Source organism: Megascapheus bottae, chromosome 13, assembly GCF_031878675.1.
Source record: "Megascapheus bottae isolate mThoBot1 chromosome 13, mThoBot2.hap1, whole genome shotgun sequence".
Lineage (NCBI taxonomy): Eukaryota > Metazoa > Chordata > Mammalia > Rodentia > Geomyidae > Megascapheus > Megascapheus bottae.
Window position 1 is genome coordinate 15198065 of NC_143521.1, and position 27237 is coordinate 15225301.

Genomic DNA, 27237 nt, shown 5'->3' on the forward strand with positions numbered 1-27237 from the left:
AGCATTGCTTGTTAATATGGGGCTACAACATAAAAAAGCAAGATGATTTAAAAATAAAAACTAAGTAAACATTAAGCAAATAATAGCACTGATGCTCATAGACAAAGAAAAAGCATAAGAAATTGGCATGTTGATGACCAGAATTAGAAGCAGTGTCAAGTCCCTACAGTAAAACCCACTATCAACATAGAGTTCCTTCATCCCACTCCAGTTGTGCTAACAAACTCTCTTTTGTTTAAGATTACCTGAAAACAAGTTTTTCATTTCCTAAGACAAGAGAGAAAAGTAGACAAAAACAGAGTTGCCTTGACTCTTATGATCAAGATCAAGAGGGTGAACAAAAGATGGATGGAAAATAAGTTTTAGGGCAATTGGTCAACCAAATTGTCTCAGAAGGGTCCCATTTGGTAGAGTACCCTTTCAGATCAAGAGGGCTTATAGTAAATACATACTTCTCCCTATAGATGCTTAATAAACACCTATCTAGGGGTGGGAGCTTGGCCTAATAGTAGAGTGCTTGGCTACCATGCAGGAGGACTAGGGTTCGATTCCTTGGTACCATATACACAGAAAAAGCTGGAAGTGGTGCTGTGGCTCAAGTGGTAGAGTGCTAGCCTTGAGGAATGCCCAAGGACAGTGCTCAAGCCCTGACTCCAAGCCCCAGGACCGGTAAAAATAAATTAAACACCTATCTAAAAATTATGTCTGAACTGATTAACACCTACTCATGTTCTAAATGTATAAATATCAGAAAATATTATTTTTTTTCTGCACGGGTCATGGGGCTTGAACTCTCCTGGGCACTGTCCCTGAGCTCTTCAGCTCAAAGCTACCACCTTACTCTTTTTTTTCCTAACACCCTACTCTTGAGCCAAACCCTACTTCCCATTTTCTTTTTCTTTTTTTATTGTAATTAATAGAAGGGTTACATATATTCACCAGATAGAAGATGCATTACTTCACAAACATTGATACCCCTTCTCATGTTTTTGTCCCCATTCCCTTCCCCTCACCCCCTCCCCTGATCTTCTTTTCCCCCCTTCCTTATCCAATTTCAAAATTTTTCATATAAGGAAACTGCAACTCTATATGGCCACCTACCTTGGGCACAATCTTCACGTGGAGGAGAATATTTTGGAAGGAGTGTCCGTCATTGACCTGTAAGACTGCAACATCAGATGTGCTCTCTGAGCCATCGTGGACATAGAGAAGAAGGCCTCTGGAGAGCTCGTCCAGGCGGAATTGATAGATAGGAGCTGCGGGAGTTGGAAATGTTTGCAGCAATTGGCCATGAAGTGGAGGTGTTAGCACTTCAACGATCACATCTTGTGGATTGTCGTCATCACGGATGTCAAGCGACTGGGTGGTGATGATTCCTTGCTCTCCTCTTTTAATGTGGAGAACCTCATTTCTTAGCACATAAGGAGCCTGTGGAGTTGATGGGAAGGAGAGTGAGGGAAGACAAGTCATTTCACAAGGAAAGAGGACAGGACAGTGGGAGCCTGACTGCTGGGACCCTGACTGACATTCTTATACTTTTCTAGGTCAGGGAGGGGTGTCAGTTCTAGGGATCAAGCCCAAGCCCTTGTGTATGTCAGGCAGGCACTTTATCACTGAGCTACAGAAATCCTATGTGCTCTGGTGCAAACTGTCAACCTATTCTATGATCAAACCACTTGTCAGAAATGTGGTCAGTCACATAGTCACAGTAATTGATGTGACTTCACTCTGGGTTCTAGAAGTTTCCGAAGCCACTTCAACACCCTTGTCTTGAGCTGGCAGACCAGATCATGTGTTAGAGCATCTCTTGTAAGTGCAAAGCTCTGGATCAATCCCCAGCACTGCCATAAAACAAAACAAAAAGGAGCTACTTACTTCTGAATTTCTAAAGTCTGTCCCATTTTTCTTTGTATTATATCGCCCTTGTGCCAAGTGTCAGAACACCCAATTAGATGAATGCATGCTAGAATGATTAACACAAGGAATGGAAATGTTCGGCTTGTGTATAGGTTACGAGCTTCATTCTAATACTTAGTGTAACATGCTGCCTTCTGTATTCTGAATCATGCAATGTCCAGTCCCTCCAAGTAATTTCCTTCTTCCAGTTTTCTCATCCAAATCTCAAAAGGGCTCTATCCTGACTCAACTTATAAACTTGACGAGACCATAGACTGGGTGAGTAAAGCAGCTACTGTGTTCATCTGTGTCCACAATAAAATAGAAAGTTTAACATGCATTCCCCAGGACCATCAAGTTTACCCCCAGAATTGAGTAAGCAAATAAAATCTTCTTTCATAAAAAATAAGTTAACAAGGGGCCGGGAGTTTGGCCTAGTGGTTAAAGTGCTTGCCTAGCATGCATGAAGACCTGGGTTCGATTCCTTGGTACCACATACATAGAAAAAAGCTGGAAGTGGTGCTGAGGCTCAAGTGGTAGAGCTCTAGCCTTGAGAAAGTCCAAGGACATTGCTCAGGCCCTGAGCTCAAGCCCAGGAAAAAAATAAGTTAACGAACCACAACAGAATAAAACTCACACAGACACACCAAAAATCAGGCCAGAGCCAAAGGAAATATTATCTTAGGGTTTTTTTTTTCCCTTAACATGTTTAAAGTTGAGCTATTCAGGACTTTCCTCAACATATTGCCTTCTTAAATCAAAATGACTTTCTTTTAAAACTACCCAAGGGTCCTTTCCTGGCCTCCTGGAAATGACAATCACCATTAAAGAATTTGTAAGTGATGCATTATTAGAATAGGTACAGAGTGGGATATCGGATGGGAACTACACCTCAGAGAATTCTCCCCAATGAGAATCCTAAAGCTGAAAGTCTACCTGGGGGAATGAATGAATGGATCCTCATTTTCTGTAGAAAGAAAAGTCAAAAGTGACATTGGAAAAAGAAATGTATGTGAGAAAAATCTCAGGGAGACATAGGACTATTTCCAAATTTCTTACAAGTTTAAAGGAATAAGAGCAAAATAGAATTTCCCTTCTGAAATTCCACTTCAACAAAGTTGAAAGTGATAAATATGTGTCATGATGAATACAATGAAGATGTACATTTGTTGTCTTCTCATCTACTTGTAAGAACACAAAGAAATATTATTCAAGGAACCCTGGGAACAAATTCTTAGTCTGGCCTCACTTTAGAATTGTATGTGTTAGCTTCAATGAAAAAAAATCATGCACTTAACCTAGGATTAATTCCTAAACATAATCCTGATGACATACTATCGTCAACAGACATTGATGACATAGTAATACACTTTGCCAGTCACTTAGGCAAGTTTGTTATTACCTATGATCAGTTTTGTTTCTGGAGCAAAGATATTAAAATACTCATTAAATACAAAAATTTAGTGTCTTCCTTGAATCGTATGAGGCCTAGAGATTGAGGTATTCCCTTCCCCAAAGCAGTGCTCAATCCTCTTGCCATTCATAATTTGTGGATACTCATTGGTGTGTGTGCGTGTGTGTGTGTGCGTGTGTATACACCCATGGGAGGATGTAGGCATGCATGTTCATCTTTTCTTTGTGCATTTCAGCTGTTTAATCCTCAAGACCAGTTCTCAAGAATTCTTCCAATGTATGTATTCTGGATATAAAAATATATAGCTTGAGCTTGGCACTCGTAACTCATGCCTATAAAGAGGCTGAGATATTAGGATCGCAGTTCAAAGCCAGCCAGGGAAGGAAAGTCTGTGAGATTCTTATTTTAACCATTAGAAAACCAGTGAAAGAGCTCATGGACAGTGCCCAGGCCCCGAGTTCAAGCCCAATGACTACTACCACCAATAACAGAAGACTACAGCTTGACAGAGGGATGACTATGAAGGGTTTTACCACTGACCTAAATCACTTCTACTCTGACTCACGCTGGTCTGTGTTTTCCTGGTGACAACCTTAACACTTTATTTAATATGATCCATTTCCTTTATATTCCATTCCCCTGACTGAAAAATAGAGAATCTTCAACCTTATTTACCTAAAAACAAGGAAAGTCTTTAGAACTTTAAATTGCTCTACAGGACTAGTATGAGACTCTGTGCAGTAAAGTAACACACCATTAGGTGTCCAGTTTCTGAAGCTAGGTCTCCTGAGTGAAAGTTTTGGCTATTTATTAGCTATAACATCATAAACAGATCATTTTACCTCCTCATTCTTGATCTTCCTCAAATAGAAATTAAAGATAATATTTCAGAAGAGTGGAATAAAGATCAACAGTATGGCTCATGTGAAACTCTGAGTACAAGAGATACACTAAGTATCGGTACTGTGGATGGTGCTATTAACCAAAGGGCTAAACAGAATTCCAGTAGCATTTCATGATAAATCAAAACTAGGATTAGTTCAGGCCAATCATTTTTGTCTGAAACTTCAAGGAAACCATGACATGTTTGTGTAACTGAATAGACACATAGAAGTGTACTCGGCACCGCAGTTTTATTACCTGTGTGGAAAATGCCTGTATGCTGATTAACTGTGGCTCTGAGAAGAACTGCTGGTCACTTATTTTCAAGGAAAAGTAACCTTTTCTGGAGAAAGGAAGGAAAGAATGAGAAAATAAAATCATTACATGACATTTTAGAAGGACAAGTTTTAAAAATGTAAAGTTCTATATATGTAAAAATTTGGATCCAGTCACTATAACAATGTAATATTCACACTATAAATTAAAATGACCAAAGGTAAACCTAGTAAGATCCAGGTTCAAATACTAGCCATGTGCCAGTGACTCAAATCTGTAATCCTAGCTACTTAAGAGTCTGAGATCTGAGTATGGTGGTTGGAAACCAGCCCAAGCAGGAAGTCCATAAGATTCTTATCTCCAATAAACTACCTTAAAAAAAATCCAGAAGTGGCTCAAGTGATAGAGTACCAGCTTTGAGCAAAAGCTCAGGGACCATGTTGAAATACTGAGTTGAAGACCCTAAACCAACACACACACACACACACACACACACACACACACACACACACACACACACACAGATCTTAGATCTCCTTATAAAGTTTCAAATACATACATGACATATATTATAAATTTAAATTTATAGCATAAATTAGTTGTTAGGCCAAGGCAGGTTAGTGATAGATAGCTAAGGATTAAATTGACAAATAAAAAGAAATCTCTTAAAATCTAACAACAAAACATGTCTTTTTTTTCTCCTTGATCCTACTCCTCCATTTTCAAATGGTTTATAGCTGATAGAATGAGTTCTTAGAACTGTACCACTAATGGAAGGAAATTTTATCTAAGAAACTGCATTTCTTTACAGAATTGTGTCATACCATCCTTTGGGCCTTCTGCTAGAAAAATACAATCAAGTCTCAATAATGTCTTTTTAATTGTATCCTCTAGTATTATAGACATAGGGCAGTACTGTATTATTCCTCTGTGAATATAAAATACCTTGTACCTGCTTTATGATACATAGTAGTGACAGTGCTTTATCAGAGCTGTTTTTAATGATGTTACTCAAGAATGTTTTCTTTCCAGATGATGATTGAAAAGCTAATAAAAAAAATGGTGCCAGGTAGCACAACAGTAACAGAACTTCGCATTTTTCTGGGGTTTTGTTTTTTATCTTTTTCTTTTTATTAATGGAGTGTGCTGGATATCTAATTTTGTTCGGATGACTGCAGAAGCTGGAAAAGCTATTGCTGCTATCAATGCATAACATACTGCCATTATTGATCTTTTTATATAAATATATATAAATATATATACATATATATAATTTGAATTTTTGAAAACTTTAGTTGTGCTGTCAACTTTGGAAAAGTACCCCAGTTTACCGTGTTGACTTGGTATTGTACAGAAATTAATAGCCATATTGGTCTAGAAATGTTAAACTTAATGTTTTTCATTTGTATAGGAGTAAACACAGTGTATTAAATATGTAAGGTCTTATCTACATATGTTTGATTACAGAAACGAATAAAGTATTCTCTAAATAATGAAAAAAAGTTTTTAACAGATTCTTAACTATTCCTTTTCTCAGTAAACCATCTCCACACACTGTCTCAGTTCACATAAATGAGCCCCAATGACATTTGCATATAGTATTATATGAGTATTTCCCCTAATCACCCCTCCAACTCTACAACATTCAGTAAATGAGATTAAGAAAGTAAGGCTGATCCTTGAAACTTGGCCTGGCCTGGCAGCCAGCAGCCAGTCTCACCATTTGAGTAGGAGGCAATCAGAAATCGTCACATTAATGAAAAGGACTAAGTCTGCCTGTCACAGAGATGAATACAGCCCATACGTAGAAACATAAAATAAAGGAAGGACTTGATTCTCCTCTACACTGCTAGTTTCTAGGGATTACAATTGTTCTAAATATCTATGAGATAGAATGTACTTCTGCAAATCTTACCATTTCTGCTAAATCTAGTTCAAGTTATCTTCCATTATTTAAAACTATGGTCACAATTAATAATGGCATAAAACTCACTGCTTGACTTCCTGTAAATGGGTTTGACTTCCTGTCAGTGGGGTTATGCCAGCAGCTTCTGAGACTGTTAGGTAAAAAGAACTGCCCACCTTCGAAGCCAAACCAACCAGAGAGCTCACCTCTTATTGGTAAAAGATGTGATTAATGCATTATGGAAGTTTTTGAACTTTGGTCTATTACAAGTACAAGCTCCTTGAAAAGGTACTCTTTGAAACCATGTAAGTGAATCTCCAAAACATTATGGTAGATAGCAGAAACAAAAGACTTACATTTTGTCTAGTTCCATTCATGTGATATTTTAGAAAGATCAAAAATGAGACCAGTAGTATAAAATCAGATCAGTGAATGCCACGAAGAGGAAGTGAGAAACCACCCAAAGGAGGTTTTGGCAGGGAGAGTTGTGGATCTGTCTTATATCTCACCTGTGATTCTCACAGAGGAGAATTCTTGAAACAAGAAATTTCCCTGAATGCAAATAATTGCTCAGTAAACCTGACTTTAAAAAATTATTCATATTTTCCTTCCTCCAATTCCAACTTCCAGCACATTTTAGGCTTCATTTTAGTCCTCTCCTTCTCTATTTCCACCTCTAAGCTTTAAGATAATACAATTGATAGAAACCATAGTATGAACCAAAAAGGGGAAAATGATTTTAGGTAGTACGAGGTCCTTAAAAGCGCTTAGCGTCTCAGCAGTGCCAGCTTATCTCACTCTCTCTGACAACATTTACAGGCTGGCTTTCACTCCACAAGAACATTCCAACACCAAAGTAATCTCATCATAAAGAATTCCAGTTGCAATCACCATCCATGTTTTCATGGAAGACAAAACAACACACAAACCTGTGTGGCAGATTGCTTCTTTTATTTCTGTGTCATTTGGAGAGAAACGTAATTTCTTCATAAGTTTCTACCAACCTCATTTTATTACTATTCTTGTTATTTTGTGTGTCTTTTGAACCAAGAAAGCCTAGTATTAAACATGGGTCTCCCTTTTTATTTAAAAGAAAAAAGAAAAGAAAGATACTGCAATAATTCCCTAAACTGCCACTTTTTGGTCCTGGTTAGGGGTAAAAATGTAAGATTAAGAAAATGAGTCATAGCCTCTTCAACAAGTGGTGCTGGCAGAACTGGTTAAGCACCTACAGAAAACTAAAGCTAGATCCTTCTTTGTCACCCTGCACTAGAATTAACTCCAAATGGATCAAAGACCTGGAGGTAAAAGCTGACACACTGAAAACTTTACAAGAAGGAATAGGAGATACACTAGGCCTCCTTGGTACAGGTCGAAACTTTCTCAATAAGGACCAAGAAACACAACAAATCAGAGAAAAGCTGGATAAGTGGGACTGAATTAAACTGCAGAGCTTCTGTATGGCAAAGGACATAGCTAGCAAATGAACTAGAAAGCCTACAGAGTGGGAGAAGATCTTCACTAACCATACAACAGACAAAGGCCTCATATCTAAAAAATATCAACAGTTCAAAAAATTCAATCATTCCCAAACTAATCTCCAAAGTAACAACCATCCCATTAAAAAAGATGGGCCAAAGACTTAAAGAGAGTCTTCTCTGAAGAAGAAACAAAAATGGCCTATAGACACATGAAGAAATGCTCGACACCTCTGGTCATAAAAGAAATGCAAATCAAAACAACTCTAAGATTCCACCTCACTCCAGTTAGAATGGCCAGGATCAAGAAAACTAATAACAACAGATGCTGGAGGGGATGTGGCCAGGAGGGATCACTACTACACTGTTGGTGGGAGTGCAAACTCGTTCAACCACTATGGAAAGCAGTGTGGCAGTGCCTCAAAAGGCTAAACATAGAACTCCCCTATGACCCAGCAATTCCACTACTTGGCATTTGCCCACTCATCCAGAAACAAGGACATACTAAATCCACTAGCACAATGATGTTCATACATGTCCCTCAGTTGATGAGAGGATCAACAAGATGTGGTATTTATACACAATGGAATTCTATGCTGCAGTCAGAAAGAACGACATTGCCCCATTTGTAAGGAAATGGAAAGACTTAGAAAAAAATCATATTAAGTGAAGTAATCCAGACTCAAAGAAACATAGGCCCAATAGTCTCCCTCATTCGTCATAATCAGTAGAAACCTTGGGCTCTCCTAGCAGAGATTTACAATAGAACAAAATCTAGAGACATTAGTCCAAATAGTGTGACACTAAATGTAAGGACCTCCAGGATAAGGAAACAAAAGCCATATAATGAGTGACTGTTGTCTTTAATGTACTATGTTATCGCTCATCTCTTTTGCCATCCCTTGGTTATCTCATATTGTTACAATTTTTCACCTTGTTATGTGATATATTTTATATGTGCTTAGTTGGTTATTTGAAATTGGATAGGGAAGGGGGGAAATCGGGATAAGGGGGGGAGGGCGGGAGGGAAATGGGGACCATGTCATGAGAAAGGGTATCAATGTTTGTGAAGTTATGCACCTTCTATCTGGTGAATATCATGTTAACACTTCTATTAATCACAGTAAAAAATTATATAAAAAAAGAAAATGAGTCATGTGTGTGTGAGAAATTAAGAAAGGTTAACTTTGCTTATAGAACTTTATGTTTTTCAGTAGTGATCTTGAGACAAATAACAATCTCTCTCTTGGTATGTGTGTTTGATGTAGATATTAAAAACTTGCAGCAATAACAAAAATAGATGGAACAGGACTTTGAAGAGAGCCCGTAGGCATGTAACATGTGAGTCTTATGCTTCGTCTCTGTAGCAGGGCATCATTATGCAGTGATGGTCACTCACTGAGGATGGAAGTCTGTGTAGCCTACTAGGAAGATAAATCAGTGTAACTAAAAGTCTGAATTTGGAGATTAGGGAGTGTTGGGCAAGTTTACCAGCTCTGCAGTTATAGCTTGTGAAGTCTCAGGAAAGATTTACACGTACTCTGAAGCCTTTAGTTTCCTTATCTGTAGACTTCAAATGCCATGTAATATACTTAACACAGTGCCTGCCTCAGAGTTAGCATTCAGTATTAGGTGTCCTGAGTTTTCTTGGCATCTTTGGGTCTATGTTATGAGAGAAACAACCACTTTTCTCTCTACCAATCTTCCAGCCCAAACTAACTAATTAACTAAAAAAGAAATCAAAGTGTTAACTTTAGTTTTGACAGTGGAAAATATTCATTGTGTCCTTATCCTTACTTTCCTTATTCTTCCCTGTTTACACAGTTTATGGTGAATTATCTGCAATAACAAAGTAGAAGAGGGTGAAGAAAAACTGAAGAGGTTAATTTTTGCGGTCTATTCTCTGACTTCTGTTTAATAGATTTATTCTGCTAATTATACAGCTCTATTTGCTTGGGTTAGTGTTCAAGTTCACTCTCATTCCTGAAGCATGTATAAACTGGAATGAGGAAGACTATCAGAAATTTGTGCAGAATCACAGTGAAACTGGATCAGGCTTGGAAATGAACCACAATTAATTCCATACAGTCGATAATAGAAAGTTCGTTCAGATTCTAAGTTTCCTTCCAACTCTGAAGTTCTATGGACCACTCAACATCTTGGAAAGCATGTGTCCTCCATCTCTTCTCTGCCCCATCCCTACTTTACACAAGACTCCTGAGGAAGAAGCAGCCTTACCATCTGGCTATACCACAGTTTTGTCTCTGCTGGACCCCAAATCTAGGATATTATACTAGGAATTTTCCTGTCACATCAGAGAATTATCCATAATTATGTGATAAAATGAAAATGCCTCAAACAGAAGCACACTCGCTAAGCAATTACAGGGAAATGATGACAGGCAGCTGAAAAGTGTTCCTGGAGTATCGATCTTTCCCAGACAAGAATGGATAGCTATTAAGAAAGAGCAGTGTGTCTGTGGAGATGGGGGGGAGGGGTAGGTTGATGATGGAGAAGAAGCAGGAGGAAAAACAACACCAGCTCACCTGAGTTTTTCTTTGCTGTGAACAAACCGCACTTTCTTCTCATTCACATCTTTCCAGCTAAAATGGCCAGCCTTGTCTAGCTGAGCCTCTTTGCCATTTCTTGAGAGCACCAGTTGACCATTGGTGGGAGTGCTTACCACATGGAACAAGAGATCCTCTACTCTGCCATCCTGGTGTTGGATGTTCAGGAGAGAAAAGTCCAGAGGCTTCATTGAACCAATTGCAAGGGTCAATGAACCATTCACGTGAAGACTGGGTGTGTGCATTTTGCCTAAAAATATATGAATCCAAAGGTCAGGCTTGTCACTTTCACCCATTAGTTCCTATTTATTTATTTCAGACAAATAGTCTTGTAATGTTACTTCAGAGCCACACCGTGGAGATTCTGATCTATTACATAATTTGAGCACCCTTCTCCCCCAATGTCAGTCACTCTATGCAATCTCTGGTGTTACTCCCACTCTATGCAAAAGCTAAACTATAAAATGGTTAGAAGAAAACATAGGAAGCCAACTACAGTGGCTCAAGCCTGTGATCCTAGCTCTACCACTTGAGAGACAGAGATCAGGAAATTGAGGATTGAGGACAGCCTAGGCATAAAAGGTTCGTGAGATTTCATCTCAAGCATGGCTTGGCACAGTGGCATGTACCTGTCATCATCACTGACACATACAAGCACAAGCAGGCAGATTGCCGCCCAGACTTGCCCACATATAGATTGAATGCCTACCTTGAAAATAACCACTGCTGGGGCCAGGAATTTGGCCTAGTGGTAAAGTGCTTGCCTAGCATGCACAAAGACCCAAGTTCGATTCCTCAGTACCATATATACATAGAAAAAGCCGGAAATGGTTCTGTGGCTAAAGTGGTAAAGCTCTTGAGAATGCCCAAGGACAGTGCTCAGGCCCTGAGATCAAGCCCCAGAACTGGCCCCTCCAAAAAAAAAAATGCTAAATGGGGGTCAAGGCAAGCTCAAGTAGTGGAGTACTTAAGCAGTCGAGTCCTTAGCCTCACAAGTATGAGGCCCTGAGTTCAAACCCCAGTGTTGCCAAAATTTAAAGAAATAGATGAGCTGTGAATATATTATGAAATTAAATGAAATTCGTATGCAATTCTATTTATGTAAAATGCCTCGAACAGGAAAATTCATAGAGACAGAGAGTAGATTCTTGGTTGCCAGGGGCTTAAGTAAGAGGAAAATGAGCAGAGACTGCTAATAGGTATGGGGTTGATAAAAATGTTCTCAAATGAGATGTTGTGATAGTTATAAAACTTCATGAATATACTGATAAACAAGTCGGTTATATACTTTACAGAGTAGAATTTATATATCCTAAAATATATCTCGATAATGAGGAATACAGCTACGTAGGTATCTTGACTAAGATAATATTAACACTTGGGATCTATTGTCAGATATTGTGACTTAGATGTTCTTCATTAATATTCACTCCCCAAGTCATTCTAATGTGCTGGTAGAGAACTAACTACCATCCCTCACATCAGATCTACTGAGGTTAAAAGCAAGAGGCATGCGTCTGATATCATTTCCTAAAGAGCATCTGTCATCCTGCCTTGAAGTAACTTTATCAATAGGTCATAATCAGAATTCATGTGACATAGAAACACTGTGTCTTAAGATTTCACTATCTCTCTATCCATGTGAAAACATCTGATGGCTGAAGTAGGATTTGCTACCATCCTTTTTCTGGTATTTAACTGGTGGCAGTGTTCCATTTTGTACAATTAGGTCAGGCAAGACAGTGTGGGGATGTTAAGTTTCAGGGGAACAATTTCCACTATAAGATGACTCTGATGAAAGTGGAATTTATTTTCACAAGTTAATGTATATTAGGTCCCAAGAGTAGTAAGCTAGTTTCCAAGTACCTGTGATCTCTAGAAAGATCCCAATAAGTCAAAAACATATCTTTTCCTTTGAAAAAGCTGTTAACATCTTTAGAAAACAGAAAGATAGAGACAGAATGTGTGTTGGATGGTGTTAAAAACATGTGGCATGTTTATCAATAACAGGACCCCAAATCCAAGGGGGACATTCAGCTGTAATGTATGTAGCTCCCTAGCTTATTCACTTTTAAAACATTTAGGGTTTAAAATTAGGACTGATTTAAATTCACTTTTCTCTTTGGCATTTAATTTGTGGTGTCCATTAAGTGTTGGGAGAGATTAGTACTTTGCTTTCATACACTTACTTTATTCATAATGGTCAATAGAATGGTTTAAACCCATCCACTTACAACATAAGAACCTAATGGGGCTGCCTCCAGTCACTATTCACTATTCATTTAAAGTTTCTCTCTACATGTGTAAAAAAAAATCTGTAGCATTGCACACTGGCCTAATTAGCTCTACAAGTTTGCATAAATACAAATAATCACATTGTGTATGTAATTTTAATAACCATAATATATGTAATTTTCCATAACATGGATGTAGTTCAAAAACATAGCTGAGTTTACGCCAAATTTCTTATCTGATAGTCATGATGTTCAAAGAACAGATTTCTTCTCTTTTCCTTCCAAAGATCACAGAAGTTGAGTTTTGCTAATTTACCACGTCTTATCAACAATCCTTTATTCCTTAAAGGGGTAGAAAATGTCTGGCCTGATAAATCATTTCATACATGATAGGATAGACAGATGCTTCTTATTGGGCTCTTGGATGCTCAAGGCCTATTTCCCTATATTGGTAGTTTTGTATGTCCCATGAATAAGGTGATAAGTCTAAAGGGCTCTTTGCAGGAAAAGTTTCCTCCCTTCCCCCACTTCCACCATGCATCAGGAGTTTTGAAGAACTGGAATGCTGTGGTAAATCATATTTTTGAACCAAGCCTTTGGGTAGGTAAATTACTGGTCATTTCAGCAGACCATCAGAGGATTGGCTCTTACCTATACATGTGTCATTAGATGAGTGAGCAGAGAAGCCAGGAACACAACTGGAAAGACAGAGGCCATTCTTCAGCAAGAACCCATGGTCACAGAGATGACAACGGTCCCTGTGGCTGCACTGCAAGCACCCCTGAGGGCAGGCTATCAAAAAGGAGAGACTAAATGAGGTACAACCAACACACACAGACCCTCAGCTAAGACCATTAGAGAAAGAAAGAGATTGCCACCAGAAAAGCTGAAGAATAGTAAAGGATATCTTCCAACTGCAACCAGAGAATTCTGACAATTTTCATGCAGTTCTATGGAGGCAGCTGATCAATCTTCAAGAGGAAGTTGAATGGCAGGTCCACTCCCCATTTTATAAGATGAGATTAGAAAGTATGTACAAGGGTGGATTGTTTGAGAAGTTAACTTCATCTAATTGTAAAAGAGGACATTTGTAGCAATTAAGAGCACAGGCTCTTTGCTGGCTACCATTCTTTCTCTTACCAGCTGTGACCTTGAACAAGTTCTTTTAACAATCTGTGCTGAAATGAGAATAGTACTAGCAAATAATCAAAAAATAGTTGGTAGCATTATAGGTGTTACCATGTAAAGTGACTAGAAGAGTGTCAACCACGTAGAAAAGGCTCAGTTGCTTATTCCCTTTCTCCTTTTCTTTTTTTAAAAAAAATTTCTTAGAAGACATAGGGTATGAAAATAAAAAAACAACCTGTGACACCAGGTTATAAACCAAAGGAAAAACATTAAGAAAATGAAAGGAAAAAGAAATAATTTCACACAGTCCATTAAAACAACAACAAACCCCTTTTGTTTTCATCTCTTAGAGTTCATTTCAATAAGCATCATTTTATATGATCATATATGTACATAGATATGGAGCTATTGTGATTCTCTACTAGGGCTATGCTAGATATATTCTAACTATTTCAGATGAGGGGAACCATGGAGCCTTTGTTTCTTTGGGTCTGGATTGCTTCACTTAATACGACTTTTTTCAAGTCTTTCCTTACAAATGTGTCTATGTCATTCTTTCTGATGGAAGCATAAGACTGCGTATGTGTACCACATTTTCTTGATCCTTCATTGACTGAGGAACATCTGGGTTGGTTCCATATTTGAGCTATGGTGAATAATACTGCAATGAACATGGTTGTACTGATAGCTTTAGTTTGGCCTTGCTTGTGTTTGTTTGGGTAAATGCCCAGGAGTGGGATTGCGGGTCATAAGGGAGTTCTCTGTTTAGTTTTTTGAGGAACATCCATGCTGTTTGCCAGAGTGGTTGAACCAGTTTACAGTTTCACCATCAGTATAATAGCATTCCCTTTTGGCCATATCCCTGCCAGCACTACTATTATTTGTTTCTTGATGATGGTCATTCTAATTTAGGTAAGGTGCAATCTCAGTGTTGAAAATGAACTTTGTAATGGGGAGTTTAGGGTAAGGGAAAGTAGCAAAAAAACAAAAGGGAGTAACAATGTTCAACAAGAAGTGCACTTTACCCGTCTGTACATACCTTTACAATAAAATAAAAATAAAAAATTCTTTATTGTTAGTGTAAAGGTGATATTTAGAGGAATTACATCTACATATGTCAGATAAAGAGAACATTTCTTTTTGACAATTTTACTCCTTCCCTCACTCTCTCCCGGCTTTTCCCTCCCATCCCCATCTACCAATTGTATAGTTCATTTCAACATAGTTTCTCATGAGTACCGCTGCTGCACTTGTTTACTGTTTGTCCCACCTTTACTGTGCCCACCCCATCCTCCCAAAGACAAACAAGTGAACAAGCAAGAAAGGAAAACAAAACAAAATCAGCAGCAAGGAAGACAAGAATATCTTATATTTCCATTTCCTAGAATTCATTTTGATAAAGATTATTTTATATGACCTGATGCACATACATATTGGGCCTTATCCTGGCCTTCTGGTTTACTTTGATTAACATAACTTTTTCCCAAGGCTTTCCATTTCCTTATAAATGGTACAATATCATTCTTTGTGATGGACGAGCAGAGTTCCATTCTATCTATCTATTGTAAACATTGTAGTAGTAATAGTGGTACACTGTGTATTTGTTTGTGTACTTGGGATTGATTCCAGAGCTTCTCACTTGTTGGCAAAGCACTCTTAAACTTGTACAATAACCCTTGTCCTTTTGTTTGTTTGTTTTTCCAGTCCTGGGGCTTGAACTCAGGGCCTAGGAACAGTCCTTGGGCTTTCTTACCACTTGAGCTGCAGCACCACTTCTGGCTTTTTCTGTGTAGTACTGAAGAATCAAACCCAGGGCTTTGTGCAAGCTAGTCAAGCACTCTACCACTAGGTCAAGCTTACATCCCAGTATTTTGTTTTTAAATAATATCATGCTAATATAGCCCAAGCTGAACTGAGACTTGAGAGCCTACTTCCCCCACCTAAGTACTTGGGATTGAAGTTGTGAAGCACTGTCCCTGGATATGACAGGAAGATCATCTATTTAAAGACTCATAGGATTATTTCTTAAGAACCATCTATGAATTGATGGCATCTGACCTAATATTTTGCTTCTATTTATTTTATTTATTTATCTAGTTTATTTCTATTAAGCAAGGTTGCATAGTGCAGTTTAAAGGGCCCTGAAGTTGGGCCGGGTGTTTGGCCTAGTGGTAGAGTGCTTGCCTGGCATGCACAAAGACCAGGGTTCAATTCGTCGGTACCACATACATAGAAAAAAGCCAGAAGTGGTGCTGTGGCTCAAGTGGTTGAGCTCTAGCCTTGACAAAGTCCAAGGACAGTGCTCAGGCCCTGAGTTCAAGACCAGGATTGGCCCTGAGGTTGAACCAGAAATTGTGGGTTTATTATTTGATTGAATGTTGTCTTAATTCTGTCTCTTTTTTTTCCATTGTAAAATAGGATTCATGGTGTATGCTATGTTTTACCAAGGCATTCTGAATAATAAATGAAATAATGTAGATGGATAAAACTTGGAGAAACATATGATGGTACACTGAGTTAATAGCATAATTATTAAATATCAGGTATTCTTTCAGGGAGGGGTATGTGGTACCGTACCAAGCTGAGATAGATATGATAAAAACAAATGGAGGATTTTCTTGGATGAACAATTGGTAAGAAGTTAAGCCTCCAATTTAACTTTAGTATAATAATAAAATCTCCATCATGTCTCACTAAATTATTCCCCAGGATCCTATTCTTTAAAGATGCTACACCAATATGAGAGTTATAGGTAATCTTGACTACCCACAGAAAATTCTATGTCCATATCAAATGATTGATCCACTCTTAATGGGTATCTCATTGCAGTTCAATATAGCTTTACATTCCATAGAATACTGGCTCCATTTCCATAAAGACCTTTAGGGACAATATTGATTTGTACAAGAGAATCATTGGGCTGCAGCCTTATATCCTACTTAACCAAGACTTGGCACATGTGCATAGGAAGCCATTAATTACTTAAGCCAAGTTCCTTGGGTTTTGATTCTGCTTCTAATTCAGCTGTTCCTGGCTAGCTGAGAATCAGCAGACATGATTTACTGCTGCCTTTTCATTCTTCCCTGAGTACTCAGCACAGACTTAAGTTACCTGTGCATTTATGTTTTGCATGATCTGCAAAGTATCCCTTCCCACATTCCTGGACACATTGGGCTTCCAAGAGAAGAAATGGTCCTTCGCAGCGTGTACACTCATGGAGACCTTGGCACTGGAGACAATGGCTGTCACAGTCTGAAATACGAAAGACAAGATCAAGAGGAATCTGTACTGCTTTCATTGGGAACTGTGGGATCTTGCAGGAAGGCAGCATCGGCTGTGAAGAACTCATACACTCAGGTGTTTTTAGTAACATACTGTGTATGGAGTCAGTGGTTCAGGTCTTGGTTTGACAACTACATTTCATATTGGAGGACTGAGATTAATCACTCCACATTTATGCATCTCAGTTTTCCCCCCATAAAACAAAAGCAGAAATACTACCTGCACTCCTCCCTGGGGAAAGTCAAATTAAATAATAAAAGCTACTAGAAAAACTCCCAAGTGACTGATAGCTATTAGTGCTTATTATTAATATAAACTAGTACTTTCTAGCAGTACTGTTTTTTTTTTAATGTCCGCCTTGTCTCCCTTATCCAGTCAATTCATCACTCATCAATGCTCCTAGGCTTACTCTTTGTGACCTTCAGAAGGGGTCCCTGGATCCTAATATGTTGCGAGCCTAAATGGAGGCTAAAGACAGTACTGAGCCTGAGAGAGGACATGACATACAGAGGTTTGAGGCAGTGCATTGGTAGAATAATAAGATCACATACTATCTGGTGAATGTAACTGTAACCCCTCTATACATTATCCTCACAATAAAATAAAAAAAGAAAAATTAAAAAAGAAAACAGTGTAAGATTACTTAATTTTTAAAGAAATCTAAAAGAAAACACTATTTTGTATGGCCACATGGCCTCAAGGTCATCATACTGACATCAAATTTCAGCATATGTTGTACTAGGGTATAGCAAAAAAAGGAGAAAATTGCCACAACAAAGCAGATAGCTGTTAGGAAAGCAGGTAGAACTGAGTAGTTGTAGCCACAAGGGAAACTCATCACAGAAATCCAAAGCCAGAGCCAGGAGCATCCAAAGCATAGCCTAGTGGTAGAGTGCTCACCTAGCTTGCACAAAGCCCTAGGTTTGATTCCTCGGTACCACATACTCAGAAAAAGCCAGAAGTGGAGCTGTGGCTCAAGTGGCAGAGCGCTAGCCTTGCACAAAAAGTGTCCAAGGACAATACCCAGGTCCTGACTTCAAGATCTAGGACTGGCAAAAAAAAAGAGAGAGAGAAATCCTAAGCCAGGACTAGGTAAGCACAAGGTGAGGCCTAGATACTTACTCTTGCACAGGTCTGAATCCCTGTAGAAAGAGGGTGAACACTGCTCCACACAGGTGCCACCCTGGAGAACGTAGCCATCCATGCACTGCAGACAGTCTGTTTTCAGAGGCCCACTACATGCATTGCAACTCCAGTCACACTCTAGAAAGAAAAGTCTGTATTAGATCACCTTCCTGTCTGTTCACCCTCAGTCCTAGCAGGTAATTTATATGGATGCTGTCTGCAGCTGCAAGAGGTAGTGTGAGGACAACACAGCGATGTCAGAGATGTGAGTGATGCTGAGGTCTCTGCATGTAATCGTTTGGACGTGTTTGTGAGGTTTAGTATTTCCTAAGTATGTCAGACAGAGGCTTAGACAGGGGCACTCCTTGCTTTGTGCACAGCCTGCCCATGAGCAGGCCTGCCAACATAGCCAGATCCACTTGATCTTATTCCAAGAGCACCAGACTTCTTTACTCCTGTGCCATGCCGAGACTTCATGCATAGCCTATCAGAGGGAATGGCCAACGTACCCCCATTCTGACTGATTTCCTCCAAATGAAGAGATGTCAGAGGCCCAAATAAGAACATACACTAACTTCACAATAGACATGGCAGCACTCAATCTCTCAAAAACTCAGACATCAACTAACGCAAGAAAGTCAGTGACATTAGATTTAAGGAAGAATAAGAAAAGGCTTGCTAAAACACCAGAAGACTTCATTTAGGGCAATGAACCTGACTATCTCCCATGTTCCTTTGCTCAATCTGTATCTAAGGAATTCCTGGGGAAACATATAAAAAAAATGAGAGATGTATATCTTGCCTTCCAGGAGCATGTGCTGCAGTGGGTCCCAGTGTTTTTTATAACACACATAATCTAGGGCATTGATAGAAATACAGATGACCAGGCTTAACACCAGACTTAAAGAATCAAAGTATCAGGGTCTGGGGCCAGAAAAACATTGTTGCTGCCGCCTTATTGCAACAATCAGTTAGTCCTGGTGTTATTTTTAATGGCTCAGGCAATTTAGAAGTAATTTCAAAACCCATGCTTGAGAATTCTAGCTGGTCCTTCCCACCTAGAAAGTGGGAGAAGATAACATAATTAAATGTGTAACCTTGAAAGTAAGGTAAGTTGGCTTGGATTTGCTGTTTTTTTATCTGCATTATTCCACATCTTCCTTAAACCTTTTGAGCCAGAGACAAGAACAGACACTTATAAAGATTTAATGAAAGAATAAAGATAGGTAACAGAGGTGTGGCTCAAGTGGTAAAGCACCTGGCTAGCAAGCACAAAGCCCTGCCAAACATAGTACATTAAAAAAAATTAGCAAGGGATAGGTACGTAGAGCTCAGTGGTAGAACATGTATTTGACATGTATGAGAAGGGGCTCAATCCCATGAAATAAATAAATTAGCATAATTAATTAGCACAATACCTGGCATCCAGTAACAACTCAATAAGGATGTGGGTTTGTTTGGTTTCATGGTATGGGGGTTTGAACTGCAAGCATCATGCTCGCAAGCTAAGCAAGTACGCTGCCACTTGATCATCTCAACCTGATTTGGCCTTGAGCCACAATTCTCTCCATTCTTACCTCCCTTGTAGCTAGGTAATAGGTCCTCCAGAGTAGGAGGATTACAGGTATAACCCACCTGGCTCTGAACTGTTTTCTCAGAGAACACATTTTAACTTAGGTATATCCCTGTCTCACTTTAATACCAAGCTAAGAAAGTTGGAGAAACTTCTCACTAGTCACTTTTTCTCTTCCTGGATACAAAATTTCTAAGTTCTAATGTCACAGGTAAATGTTCAATGGTTGACTTGCTTCCAAGAAGATTTATAAAGCTAATCTCACTCATTTACTGGTCTGAATCAGTCTTGAGGGAGAATGACTAACACAGAGTTTGAAAACTGCCAGCCTAGTTATGAAACCATTTATAGCAGAGAGGATTTGTGATAATCTTGTTTTTCACCACAAACTGACAGCCTCTGGTTAAAAGAAAAAAAAAAAAAAAACAGAAAAGCTTCTGCAGACCTGAGCACAGCAGACCACCAAAGTTGACAACCAAGTAGAATTTCTTGGAATGGAAAATATGTGATTTTGCAGAGCCTTACAGCTTCCAAGTTTACTTGACAGATGTTTGACCTCTATATCTGAGCTCTAGCTTCTTTTCCAGAGCCAGATGGATGGGGGGGGGGGGAATGCGCAGAGACAGGAATGAAGAAGGAAAAGAGGAAGGAATCCAGTTCTATGTGTTTTTAACTGTTTTCCCCTTGCTAAGCACTGTCATTCAGAGCAGCTGATCTGAATTCCAACCAGTGTAGAACAAGGAAAAACAGTATACTCAATCTCTCTGTCTCTGTCTCTGTCTCTGTCTCTCTGTCTTCTGGTATTAGGACCTGAACATGGGACTTAACAGTTCTATTTGGATTTCTTGCTCATAGCTGGCATTCTATCATGTGATCCAAGCCTGGCATTTTACTGGTTAACTGAAGATGAACTCATGCAGACTTTTCTGCCAGAATGAACTTTCAACCACAATCCTCCAGGTTTCAGCCTCCTGAGTAGCTAGGATTACAGGTGTGAGCAACTTATACTCCACAGGCAACTTGTTGTTTTGATACTATCTCCTCATAAATTCCTTGAGGACAAGAATTATGTCATCACAGTCATTTGGGCATAATTCCTAATCTCTTTAAGCTTAGAGTCTAACAACCTAGAGATACAAATGTGAACAGAGCCTAGAAAAGACATAAAAATCTTTGAAGTAAGCCAGGAAGGTGGAAAAGAATAGACACTGCTGATGACTATGGTGAACTAGATAGCTAATGCTTCACTCAGTTGGCATGAATGTTACACAGTTCAACGTCATGTCTACAAGGGCAATACACAGTTAGCAGATCTTCTGGCCTTTGTTTTTCAAAAGAAAAAAAAACGAACTTCTGAGTTATTTATTTGATTCTTATATATTTAATGCCAGTGACTGTAAAACATCAGAACATTAGATAGGCCAAATAAAACCGTTATCAGGAATAGGGAAAATACAACCTGATACTTTCCAGGTTACCACAAATGGCTGGAACCTGAAAAGAAGGTGCTGAAAAATGTGCTTTAACAGTCGGGTGCCAATGGCTCATGTCTGTAATCCTTGCTACTTAGGAGGTGGAGATGGCAGTTTGAAGCTATTCCAGGCAGGAAATTCCAAGAGACTCTTATCTCCAACAAATTACTCAAAAAAATGTAAAGGGATGCTGTGGCTCAAGTGGTAGAGTGCTGCTAGCACCATACCAAAGAGACTCAGGGTCAGTGCCCAGGTCCTGAGTTCAAGCCTCAGGACCAACAACAACAACAACAACAAAAAGACAAAGAAGTACTTCATAACTGAGTGAATAAATAAGTCCATCCATGTATAATCATCAGAGCAAGTAAATTATTTGCTGAAGGCAGGGAACTGGGTGAGTAGAATGAAAAGTCTCTGAGGAAAAGAATCATACACCATGTACAAAGAGTTTTACCTCTGCAGGTCTTGGTGAAGAGGTCTAGATAGTACTGTGGAGCACAGATCTCATACTGGCAATCCCCGAAGAGCAGGACCTTGCTTGGGTCTAGGCAGGAGGTACAGCTGGCCTGTGAATCACAGCTTCTACAATGTGGGCTGCATGCTGAGCAGCAAGAAAAAGGAAATGCTCAGATGATAACAATGCAGACATGGAAACCCCATTCATGCTGTGTATGAACAAAGCCCTACTCCACTGGCTCCTCAACCCTCCTGGTCAACAGGACAGACAATGTTAGACTCATTTTCCAAAATAAAAGGAAGGCAATTTTGTTTTTCCAAAGGTAAATAGTACATTCAAAGGCAGATTTAAGACTAAGATACCCTGTGATCAAGCAACAAAATGTTGAGTAACTCTAAGGGGACTAATCAAATATTTTAGATAAATTGTGTGTGTGTGAAATCAGGGTCTTGGTACTGTCCCTTACCTTTTTTGCTTAAGGTTAGCACTGTAACACTTAACTACATCTTTACTTCTGCTTTTTGCTGGTTCACTAGAAGTAAGAATCTCCTGGATTTTCCTGCCTAACCTGGCTTCAAACCAAGATCTCAGCCTTCTGAATAGCTAGGATTGCAGGCATAATCTATAGGTACTTTGTTCTAGACCTTTCTTCTTAAGAAGATTCAGCATTTTTTGTATGTAATAACATGATTAAAATTAAGTGCCAACTTTATTGTGGATTGCAAAAATCCCATGTGTTAGACTTAAGATTTAGCTAGTTTGATCTCTTGTCTGACTTTAATTCTTAACAGCCAGCTGTGTAGTTCAGGAATCCGGGAATGATCCCCAAACACTGGTCCTCTTTCATCTCTTATTAGACAACTGCATTTCTCCATCTACTCAATCCATTCTGGAAACCTTGAAGCCTATTCTGATACTTCCTTTTTCTTTGGTTTCAGATCCTGTTTATAAACTCTCCAACATAATCCATGGAAGTTTGTTTTTAAATTTATTTTGTTCATATCCAAGCCATCATCATCCTGTGCTGAACTACTATCAAAGCCTGTTTTCTTCCTGGCTTTCTACTTATACTGCTGAAGTCAAGAAGTCAGAAATCATATTTCCCTAAAACTCCATGCCTTGTCAAGTACCAATGGCTCCCATCTGTATTCCTAGCTGTTGAGGAGGCTGCACTCTGAGGATCATGGGTCTCATCCATCCCTGGTAAGAGTCTCTCACCACCAATCTCCAATTATTGACAAAAAAAGACATAGAGGTGTGGTTCAACTGGTAGAGCAGTAACCTTGAGCAAAAAAGCTAAGGGCCAGTGCATAGGCCCTAAGTTCAAGACCCTGTACCAACATGATCAAACAAAAACGTCAAAACTTCAATGTCTTTCTTCAATACTGGAAAATTTCTGCTCATTATTTCTATAAATAATGTTCCTCTAATTTTTTCCTAGAAATCTGAATTCACATATTTGAGTCATCTTAATATATTCTCTACAGCTCTCATATGTAATGCCCATTCATCCTTCAACATCTCCTTCAAGAAGACTTTCGTGTGCTATCTCCATTCTAGGAGAAGCCTATTAGGCACAAACTTCTAGAGAACCCTATCTGTTTCTTTTTAGCTTTGGAAAACAATTTTTACTTAAAAAAACATTTGTGTTCTCTAAACAGGCTTCATGAAAGCATAGACCAGTTTATTTTGTTCTTGGCAATATTTACCAGCACTTAACTGGTTACCTTTCATATTGTACGGATATAAAAACATTTGCAACATAAGAAGCCAAATAGTTTGATAACACATACACACATACATGCACATACACACACACACAAACACACACACACACGTATGTACACTATCAACTGTAGTTCAATCTGAAATCTTCTCTCAATAAATGTCAGAGGAACTGTACAGAGAGTAACCAGTGAATTAATACAGTGACACAATGCAGAGATATCAACTCCCTGTTAAATAAAAAGAAATGTATCACTCTTGTTTCACCTACAAGGAAGGCCACTAACAAAGATTCATTTGAATATGTAGATTGGTAATATAAGGCCCTAGGAAAATTCTAGATTGAATTTCAGATACTTTGAGAATAATTCAAAAGAATATTTTAATTATTGAAGGCTTATATAAGACCAATTTTTTTCTATTTTTTGTTAGGATTTCTATGCATGGGTTTTAATTTTGGCCAAGTTTGAGAATGCAAAGATAATCTCATGAAAAGAAAATGATATGGCCTAATGGTTGTTGATAGCTTTGGAAGATGGCTGAAGTGTATGCACAAAAGATAATCAGTAAATTTTTGTAATTGGTAAAAAAAAAGTTCCTAGCAGAATATTATGATCAGTATAATGACCTACTTGGTTAATATGTTATTAATGACTTTAATAGAAACAAGAAATTCATATCAATATCATTTATATAGGCCACATATACCTGTATAAGAAATAAAGTTTCACCAGTGGGGAGAAGAAGGATTCAGTTATTTTAAGTAGTTAAAATTATAAACGAGAAAGCAGAATTTGAGTAAAGTCACGCATTTATGATTCCAAATCCACAAATCAATACAGGAGGGAAGACTTGCTTAGACACCATTCCCCATAGGAAAACCATCTAAGACTTTTAGCCAATTAAGGACTTGCTTTCAGGTAACAGTGTAGCATGATTACTGAAGATACTAATGTAAGCTAAAGGGGAGCAGTTTCCATGCAACCTTACTGTCAGCTAGGCCTCCCTACTTCATATGGGGCTAAGAAATGAGGTCCAAAGGCCAATTCCTCAGCTTGGGGTTATAGGCCAATCTACTACCGTGATGTCTGAGGGCTTCTTAAGCTTCATTTCTAACTACATCTGTGTTTCCGTTTCTTCCTTTGCAATTTCTGGCTTCTCTTTGATGTATAACATGGCCTCTTTTCTGACGCCTCTTTCCTGGAACTCTGTTGAGCTTTTCCAATACTAACAGGCTTTATGGAGGCAGGAGACAGATGCATCGATGTCACACGGAGGAGGAGGTGGCTTCCACCATCTCCGTCATTCTCTAAGCCATCAGAAATGGCTGTCCTTGCGTGACACTAGGTGGTTCTAGCCACACCAACGCTCCCTGGGTCCTCAGTCCCATGTCTGGAGGCATATAGCTAAGGAGCATTCTCTGTATTTTATTATTATATTCCTACTAAAGTTTTTGTCATAGTATAATCAAATCAGGAACAGCAGGGTCACCAACCCCCAAAGTAAGTGCCAGGAGGACAATGAAGAAGGTGGCAGAAACCAGCAAAAGGAGTAAGGATGGATTAGCTCCATTCTTCTTTGAGGACTGAAGGACCTCTCTGCACTCTGCACGTGGAGTTCATGTTCTCTACCACAGATCTGGGAGATGGCCCTTTATTTTGGCTCCAGTTCAGCCTGGAGCAATGTTCAGTTAGGAAATGGCACCCTGAATATCAGACTCCTTTTTTTTGCCAGTTGAATATCAGACTTCTGAAGATGATTATGAGGATGAGAAAGGAAAACAGTTCACTATATTGCTCCACGGAAATGTTCTAGGGCTTTTCAGAAACTCCTCAACAACCCTAGCCCCTCAACAATGGTTGTGAAAAAGAATCTCTGCTCCAGGTGCAAGGTAGTCTTACATAGCTCTGAACTTACCAAAGTACCAGGGGTCAAGTTTGGAAAGTCTTGTTTATTATGGATTTTTTTTTCTAAGTTCTTAACTCATCCAATCACCCTTGAATTTTAGTTAGTAGTACATACTTTCTAAGGATTACTAAGATCAGAATCTAAGAAACTCCTCAAATCTTTCCTTTTTAAAATAACGTACTTATCATCGCCTCCTGTGATACTGATGTCACTTCCTCAAAATTCCTTTACTGAACAAATTCTAAACTTAGCTACAATTGCCTATAATGGCGATCATATCAAAGTAGCCTTGACTTTTACACAAGAGAAACACAAATCTCCCAACTTAAAGATTTAATTTCTTCAGTGTTAAAGATAATATAACCTAAGGACTAAGGACAGTCGATTCATAATTCAACTGAAATATCTTATGAAATCTATTTACAAAGTAGCATAGCAAATGTTTGCTCAAAGGCCACCCTGTGGCACAGCAAACACTTCCCCAAAGAGGGATATTTCAATGCAGTATGCTTTTGTCATCTATACCTCATACAAGAAATGCTATTCTATCTTTCAAATTTCTTTTTCCTGTGATTCTGCTGCTAGGAAGATCCTCATAAATCCAAGTCAGCATTTGTCTACCAACACTCTCTTGCTCTCAAATGGAACATGGAAATATTTCATTTCTGTCTCATGCCTTATAGAGAGTCTATGTGCTCTGGCAGATGGTTGATACATGCCAAGCAAAGTTTTGGTTACAAAAATAAAGATATTAGCCAAGTGCCCGTGGCTCATGTCTAATTCTAGCTACTCGGGAGACTAAGAGCTGAGGACCAGGACTCAAAATAAGTCAGCAAAAAAGTCTTTGAGACACTCATCTCCATTTAACCAGAAAAAAAAAATCCCAGAAGTGGAGGTGTGATTCAAGTGGTGCAGAGTCAACCTTGGGTGAAAAAGCAAAAAGGGTGTTTGGGGCTCTAAGTTCAAGCAGAACTGGGGCTTGAACACACACACACACACACACACACACACACACGCAGCGAACTTCAGGCCCTTGACTATAAAGTCTCCTCATCTAGCTATTGGTCTATATAATGCAAACTTGGTACATAAAATTGAAATATCACCACTGTACTTGTTCATTGTCACTTTCCAAAGAATAATTTTTTTTTTGCTAGTCCTGGGCTTGAACTCAGGGCCTGAGCGCTGTCCTTGGACTTTCTCAAGGCTAGAGCTCTACCACTTGAGCCTCAGCACCACTTCTGGCTTTTTTCTATGTATGTGGTACCGAGGAATCGAACCCGGGTCTTTGTGCATGCTAGGCAAGCACTCCACCACTAGGCCAAACTCCCGGCCCTGAGAATAACAATTTTTTAAATGACATCATAGTGATGGAAATAAAGTAAGCTGCCTCGGCCTATCACATATGTTCCTTCATCTGTGAAGAATTTCCCAATTTTCTCTCCAGCCAGGTCTGTCCTCCCTCTAATATATCTGAAGTCTTTGTTTGTGCTTGACTCAAGGTAATTAATCACATCCTGACTTACTTGAGAAATAAGACGTCTATACATATAACTCTTGTGCAAGAAAAAAAATTACTATTAGACTGAAATGGCATGTTTTGAAACATGTAAAGCCTTACACACTGTCAGTATCACCAAAGATGTGCAGAAAAATTTAATCTAGGGAAGCTCTTTTTTAAAATATTTTTTATTGTATTTAATAAAAGGGTTACATGATATTTGCCAGATAGAAGGTGCATTAATTCACATAAGCTCTTAAGTCGGCTGACCATAGTAGAGCAAGCTCTACACGGGGCCTGGGATCCAAGACCTGTATTATTAAGAAAAGCCATGAAGATGGGACAGACTAATGCTTTTATTGTGTAAATGAGATCATTGTAATATAGAGAAGTTGAATTACATGCCCTGAATT

General features: G+C 38.8%; 1 protein-coding gene across 1 annotated transcript in view; it reads right to left on the bottom strand.

Annotated features, from left to right (window-relative positions):
* Positions 1–27237, bottom strand: part of Fras1 (Fraser extracellular matrix complex subunit 1) — a 272346-nt gene that overhangs the window by 141661 nt on the left and 103448 nt on the right. Inside the window, exons 22-28 of the mRNA XM_090343975.1 lie at positions 21688–21834; positions 18186–18326; positions 16893–17033; positions 13305–13445; positions 10399–10669; positions 4451–4535; positions 1102–1428 (exon numbers count right to left, since the gene is read on the bottom strand). Of these exons, the coding sequence (XP_090200101.1) occupies positions 1102–1428; positions 4451–4535; positions 10399–10669; positions 13305–13445; positions 16893–17033; positions 18186–18326; positions 21688–21834 (1253 nt within the window). The remainder of the gene's footprint in view (positions 1–1101; positions 1429–4450; positions 4536–10398; positions 10670–13304; positions 13446–16892; positions 17034–18185; positions 18327–21687; positions 21835–27237) is intronic.